This window comes from Buceros rhinoceros, unplaced genomic scaffold (assembly GCF_000710305.1).
Source record: "Buceros rhinoceros silvestris isolate BGI_N320 unplaced genomic scaffold, ASM71030v1 scaffold36815, whole genome shotgun sequence".
NCBI classification, from domain to species: domain Eukaryota; kingdom Metazoa; phylum Chordata; class Aves; order Bucerotiformes; family Bucerotidae; genus Buceros; species Buceros rhinoceros.
Window position 1 is genome coordinate 17754 of NW_010415321.1, and position 7325 is coordinate 25078.

The 7325-nt window shown below is 44.5% G+C and overlaps 1 protein-coding gene across 1 annotated transcript in view; it reads right to left on the bottom strand.

The window, feature by feature from the left end:
• LOC104494527 (coiled-coil domain-containing protein 37-like) overlaps positions 1–5931 on the bottom strand; it is an 11839-nt gene extending 5908 nt beyond the window's left edge. Inside the window, 11 exon segments of the mRNA XM_010137379.1 lie at positions 438–548; positions 678–863; positions 1478–1558; positions 2126–2289; positions 2916–2983; positions 3572–3764; positions 4917–5012; positions 5336–5344; positions 5388–5437; positions 5440–5460; positions 5865–5931. Of these exon segments, the coding sequence (XP_010135681.1) occupies positions 438–548; positions 678–863; positions 1478–1558; positions 2126–2289; positions 2916–2983; positions 3572–3764; positions 4917–5012; positions 5336–5344; positions 5388–5437; positions 5440–5460; positions 5865–5931 (1046 nt within the window).
• Positions 5932–7325: the final 1394 nt, after the last annotated feature.

Sequence of the window (7325 nt, forward strand, 5' to 3'; positions counted from 1 at the left end):
AGCAGACAGTCAAGGCAATGCAATGCATTGTGGGTCTACAGCGACCTTGGACCTTCGTTCATGGCAAAACAACAGGCAGCTACTTGCATGGTAGCTATGACCAACAGAGGGAACCTGTGTCACAGCCACACGTAGGCCACAGGAAGTTTTGCTCCAGGACAAATGCTCCAGGTCTGTAATTCCTCCTGGGGTTACCTCAAAGCCCAAGTTCTTTGGGCAGGGCTCTCGGCAGAGGATTTGAGGATAGAGCTCTGCTGGAGCGGGTACATAGGTACTGGCTTGCACACCTGATGGCTTTCTGCTGGTGTTCTGGTTTGTTCCAGTAAGACCTGGATCTCGGTATGCTCACGGGGAGGGAAGAGGTTTCCTCTACACTGACTCCCAGTCAGTTGAGTGCTCTCTGCAGTACTTGTCTGTTGGCATTGTCTTGTACTTACAGGTTTCTTGAGAGAGACTTCAGGAAGTTTTTGAACTGTGGCCTGATCTCATGTAGTGACCTGAAATCCAATCTTTTAGAAGACAGCAGGGAACTTGACACATCTATAAAACTGGTACTACAGGGACTGGCAGCTTTCGTCCTGGCTGCCGGATCCTGGCCTGCTGATGAGAAGAGATGTACAGATGTACACTTAGAGTCTGGTTGTCCCAGTGAGGAGCGGGCAGCTCTTCCCTGGCACTCACCCTGCTCTGCGGTGCTGGGAGGTGAGGCCCTTTCTTCACTAGCTTTGGATGCTGTTTCCAAATCCTCTTCCTTTCTGTGCTTTTTTCCATGTTCCTTCTGCCACTCTTTCGGATAGAGTTGGTAGATGAAGTCCCTGTACGTCATGTACTCCCGCAGAGTATTCTTGAATATGGATATATCACTGGGTCAAGAGAAGTGGACAAAGTTTGTTAGCAGGGAGGAAAGCCCCTGTTTGAACAGGTTCTTTCGAATTCTTGGTATTTATCTTCATCCAGAGAAGGGACAAAAGGGCACAAGACTTCAGGGACATGCAAAGACAGTAAGAACCTGCCAGAGTGCTCTCAGTAGTTCCTCACGTAGATGCTGTCTGGTGACACCTCTGTGGCCATCTCCTTGCTATAGCACTGGGCTTGCTAATTTGGGAATTTTTACTTGAAAACAAATGAGAAATCTTGCCAGATCAACTCATAATGAAATTTTTTTTTTCATCTTTCCCCAAGCCACCATTAAAATGCATTATTTAAGTTTTTTATTTTTTGGTTTTTAAGCTGAGATAAAGCATTTAACTTTGGTTTTGGAATATTTATACTTAAAAAAAATAATTAAAAAATTAGTCGAGTTGTTTTAGAAACAAAGGCACAAAAAGCTTTGGAAAGCAAAAGCTAAAACAGTTTTACTCTTAAAATCAAACATTTTTAGAAACTTTTTTGCCAATTCCTGTTTCCCCGAGGGCTGTGAGGGTAGGGTGCTGTAGGGGCTGTTAAAGGCTGGGCAGGAGCAGTGTGCAACTCTTACCTTTGGAGGTTCTCTATCTGGGCAGTGACCGCCTGGATCTCTCTTACTTTCTTTGCCTTTGCTGCGGTTTCTTTTGTGGCACTAGGGAAGAATGCATAAACGTAAGCCACGAAACAGTTGAGCAGTGAGTGGGTAGGGAACTGAGGTGCATATAAAGCAGAAGAAGATGCGGCGGGAGCGCTAGAAATCTCTCTTATAGAGGTACCCAGGTGACGCTTGGCTCCTGCCTGAAGGCCCTGCTTTGTCTTGGCAATGGGAATCCAGGATCCTGCTGAGGATCAGCTGCTGCTCTGCCCTTCTGATACCTGCAATGGGCCAGAGTGCTCAACATGCTTCACTTGGGGGACTGCTCCTGCTGTGAGGGTAGGGCAGAAGCCTCTCCCCCTTGTAAGGCTGTTGTGAGAAGAATGGCAGTGGTGGGGTCAACAGCAGGCTCCTTGCTGCAGTCAAATCGAGGGCTTTTGCAATGAGGGGATTCCCCAGGTGTTGTTCTCCTTCCTCCCTTTCACTGAATATGTGGAGACAAAATGCCACCAGGACTATAACTGGGCAAACTCAGACATCGAGCATTTGCTAGCCAAAACCCTGCTGCAAGGGCAAAAGACGAGCACAAAAGAGCCCATGGGCGATTCCCTCAAATTCCATTACATTTTTACAGCTCGAATAGCGTTTTTCTGCTTCTCCTTCAGGAATTCATCAAACAAGGCAGTATCCTTCTCCAGGCAGTATTCAGCCTTTTCCACTTCTCTTTCCTCATTCTTTGCAATGTTCTCCATCTTTTCTATCTCTTCTCGCTTTATCGCCATGGCATACTGAAAGGAACCCAAAAGGCAACATGGTCACATCGACTGGCTGGTTTTAAAGATATGTCGGTTTGTCTTTGTTCTTGGTTACCTCATTACCCTACAGTTGTTGGCAGAGAGGGTAAGGATTTCAAACCAAGGTATGTGCCTTAGTGCAAACCAGGCGCAGAGATGCCAGGAGATAGTTCAGCGGTAACAGAGCAAATAAGCAGTGAAATTAAAGACAGAATCCAGAAGTCCCAGCACGGCACCAACTTCTGGCTGAAAAAGGTTGATTCGATGGTGTTACAGCAAAATAATAGGGGTGAATAAAGGGGATATTCCAGCACAGCTCCCTTGGTTTTAGTTCAGGACGGCTCCCAGCTATAATTTATGTATCGGACATCTCCAAGATAAAGGAGTTGCATGGCTGCTTCTGGATGGTGCGAATGACCTATGCTCCTGTCTTTGTTGCTTTAAGATTGTTGGGCTATAGACTATGAGTGTCTTTAACGCAGGACTTGGACAAGGTCTGATGTGTGCCTCCTTGGTATGATCTCTAGGCAAAGGTTCTCAGGAGAAAAAAAAATAACCAAAACAAAGCAACACCGAGAATAATTAAACCGACAGAAAGTAACATTCTTAAAGCCAAGTACCTCAAGAAAAAATATCTCTCTTCTGTCGTTTATGTAGTCACGGAAGGTCTCCTTTTCCAATGGGGAATCTGAAATTAGAATGTAAGGTTGATCAGACTAGAGGGGAAAATATGGCCAAGGCAAAACACAGTGAGGCTGCCATGAACATGGATGCGGTTGGCATTGGAGCTGGCGATATTGATTATTATAGTTTTTTACCTTTTTTAGGATCAATTTCATATGGGCTTTCGTGGAGTAAAGCCAGGTAGAACGGAATGGAGAATCTGGCCTTTACAAAGGTCGATGTCCTCTAAATATTAACGGCAAAGATACTCCTTGTGTCAGAGGCAGAAAATCTAGGCCCACATCCACTAGGTCTTTCAAACTCTCAGCTGACTCCCAGCTGATTCTGAGAGCTCCCAGCTACTGTGAAGGCCATGGGGGACGGTGGAACCCAGGCTGTTGTGGTGGGGGTGACACAGCTCCGTGCGTAAATACATGAGATGGAGATGGCCCAGCCATAGAGAGGTTGGTAAGATGCAGCATTTAGCTATTGTGTCTGCAAGAGTTCACCCAAGTCACTAGAGCTAACTGCTCTGCCCATCCTGTCTTTGGTTTTCCTTTAAGCTGTCACCCAGCTGAGCAGCCCCGCTACAAAGGCAGTAATTGTTCCCTGCCATCCTTACCGGCCAACTTCCATGGAAGAGTCTCCTGAAGCATTTTCAGTCTCTCTTTATATGCGGCCTGTTTTCTGGCCTCCTCTTCTTCCTCCTTTTGAAAAGCTTTCCTGAACCCTTTTTGCTTTGCTTTTGTTTTAGTGGAGTAAGTAATTTTCTCATGGATTTTCATGGTCTTCATCCTTTCACGTTCCTATGAGAAGTCAGTTACATGGACAGTTTGATTATGTGCTTTGTTTACTGTGGTTTCTAAAGACACGAGTGGTTATTCAGAGTCTAGATATTTGCAGGCTACTGATGCCCTGCTGATGCACGTTTGCCTGGTGTATCTGACTAATCCAAACTACAGTCTCTCTTGAGGCAACTGAAACACCTCATTTTTTAGCATTTGTTCTCATTAGTTTGTTGATTCGTATTCAGCTACCAGCTGTGCCAGTTTGTACCTACTCAGTGTCCTCATTTTTCCTTCCTGGATTATTCCTGGGAGAGAATGGAAATTTTCAGAGATTCATCCTTCAAGTCTCCTAGTGAAAGGGAACAACAGGACAGCCCATGCTCAACACTGACTCAGGCCAACTTTCACAAAGGTGTGTAAATCTTCAAGTTCAGATTGAGAGGATCTATTCAAACTCACTTCAGAGCTTTTTGGAGAGTAAAAGGTGGTTCATGCTCAGTGCTTTCGCAAGAGCTGAAGTGTAATTCGTTGCTGTCTGCACAGTTTGGGGGTGGGTTAGGCTAAGGACATCACTCAGCAGACATGCTTATTGTATGTCTACCTGTCTACATGCTTCTTCCTAAGCCCTTCCCCTTACTAATATAGAGACCCTCACCCCAAGCAAAAACCAGACTACAGCAATCATCAGTGTGAAGTGAGGAGGTTTGCTTAAGCTTGTTTGGAGCCATCCCTTTGTGATTTAGAAACAAAGACCTCTTGCTCCCACACTACAGCCTGGGTTCTGCAAAAAGGTTCAACAATCAGACCTCTCAGGATGTGACAACCTGTCTGTGACATCCCACCCCCTTTGGATTGCATGCCCTAAGGAAAGCCCACTGCAGCAACAAGAAACAAAGCAGCATTCCTGACAGCCAGCTCTCTGGTGAGGTGGGCTGCAATTCCCTATCTTACAGAGAGAAATGTAAGGCATGAAACTCATCCTTCTGCCAGATCCACTCTTTGTAAAGTTAATCTCTCATCACAGACTTCAGTGGACTTGACGCTGATCTGAGGGAACCTCAGCTGAATTTGGCAGCTATTATTTCTCTCATGCACTAAATTTTACATTGGCTGGTTTCCTGCCCTAGTGAACTGCTTGTATGGACATTGACCTAAAGCACGGATACATACCGCCTTAGCCTTTTTGCTTTCCTTTTCCCTCATTGAGAAAATATCGATATCTGGAGAAATTGTAAATGGATTTTTCATTGGGTTTTCTTCTTCTTCCTCTGGGCTTTCTGCAAGAAATGGATGAGGATGTAGAAGACGTGAGACAAAATTTCAAGGCACAGTGCAAAGGCACTCTCATGTGCTGCATCAGACCTGAAGGGCAGGCAGCGTGCTCCCAGCTGCAGCTGTTGAACAGTGCTGAAGCAGGAGCAGGGAGCTGGATAGGGCTTATAAGCAGCCAGTGATACAGCTGAGGCCTCTGTATTGTTTATGTCACTTGACCATATCTGCTGATCAACTCAGGATTTCAGCCAGGGTTTTTGAAAGTCTGGGACTATTTTACCCATTTCATCACACTGTGGGCAGAGGAATATGAATACAGGTGTTTCCTTTGACCTAACAATGAAGATGTCAGAACATCATGACCTTAACTAACAGCACAAGCTGGGTTTCCATTCCAGGTTTGGAAGAGAGACTCTGGGATGTGGAGATGGCATCTTTGTCCCTGGCCAAAGGGAAATCATAAACCATAAACAAATCAATCAGCTGGGACTGGCCAGTAACTGATGAGGTTTTATAGCAGTGATGGGCTTAGAGGCCTTCTGGATCTTAACCGCTGAGCCATTTGTGTCTGTAGGAATTAACAAAAAACTTCAGTAAACTGGAACATATTTGTGTTGTGACCCCCAAAAAAGAGATGTTCACCACTGGCTTATGTGAAAGGTGTGTAAAACACAGTCCTTATACATACCAATGGGAAAGCAAAGACAAAACAGTTTGGAGATAACAAGCGACATGAGTCCCTTGCCTCTTGTTCCACCACTGTCTCCAGTTCTGATCCACACCCATGCTTTTTCATCCTCCTGTCACTGGTTCACAAGCAACATTTTTAGTCCCTAAAGCTCTTACCAGTAATTGCTTCAGCATCGTGGGTTTCTTGTGATAAGGCTGAATGATTGTTGGGCAGCACAGACATGCTGTAGGGAACACGATCCTATTTAACTTTAGGATGGTAAAACGTTGAAGGTTTGTTATTTTTTTTTTTTCTCTGAATCCAGCCTCTTTTTGTAGTCTTTGCTATGGGTCCTAGGGGAAAAAGCATAGTTATAATGATCTCACTTACAAAGAACAGGTAGACAAGCGTTACAGTTACCCTTTAATTAACAAAGGCAGCAAGCTGTGTCCAGCAAGGTAGTATTTCCATTGATACAATTCTGCTGCTGGGACCATTCCTGTTCTGCACTGGTATAAGACACAGCAGAAAATATCCTCTTCCGCTTGCACTAGTTTTAAGGCTATTTTAGAGCATCGTTTTTTTTCTCTGAACAGCCTCCAGTTTTGATGTATTTTGAGCTAAACTCATCTGGCCTAATTTCCACGTACGTCCTTGGTGCTTTGTGTTTCCTATTGGCTGTGTTTCTGCAGCTGCCCAATTAGTATCTTATCCTTCAGAGGTGTCAAACTTTTGTTGTTGATGAGACATAGAGGCTGAGGTAGAATATAGGCTCTTTAGATACATCCCAAATGTCTTCTCTCTCCTTTCCCATTCCTGAAGTACCTTTTCCAAAAGCCTCCTTGGTTGAATAGATTTTATGCGTCTCTGAACTTTGTGTAACTTAACGGCATGTTCTCCTCTACATCCTGGAACAACATAACCCCTGCGGATGATGTGAGTTTTGGAGAAAACCCCATCAGGGCAGGGGCAGGAAGGCCGTCAAATGCCTTCAGCTGAATACACTGTGTGAGATACCCAGGGCAGCTGCAGCAAACACCTGTGCTTTATAATATAATTTTTGTGAAGTGTAGGAATTTGTTTCTAAGATTAACTTACAAATATTCATTTTATGAAGATATTTTTTGTTTGAGGTTATTAGGGTTTTTTAATAGATTGTTTGCATATCATTTTGGAAATACTGCCAAAAGCTACAGAAGCATTAGTTGTGCTCATTATAATTACTAAGCTCAATAATGCCAATAAAAAATTGCATATTGCTCCAGTCATTTGGCATATATTTCAGTGCCTCTGACGTTTTGATGATTCAGGAGCTACATACCAATGGCCAGGAGCATGTGAAGCGACAGACAAGGCATTCATGGGTTTAATTTTACCGAAACATTTAAAATATGCCAGAGCAAACATGTGAACAGTTCTTAAAAAAAGTACAGTAAGATCCACCCACCATGTTCCCAGGGTGCTGGACGGGCATGATTTATACACTCAAATGATTTAAATGTTACTACAGCTTGCAGAGAAGGATCTTGATGGCTGGGAAAACCACTCCAAGTTTTGGGCTGCAGAGCCGCTTTTCCAGGGGCAGCAGTTTCCCGTTCCCAGCACATCTGCCCCGCTCGGCCACGGGGAGCAGCGGC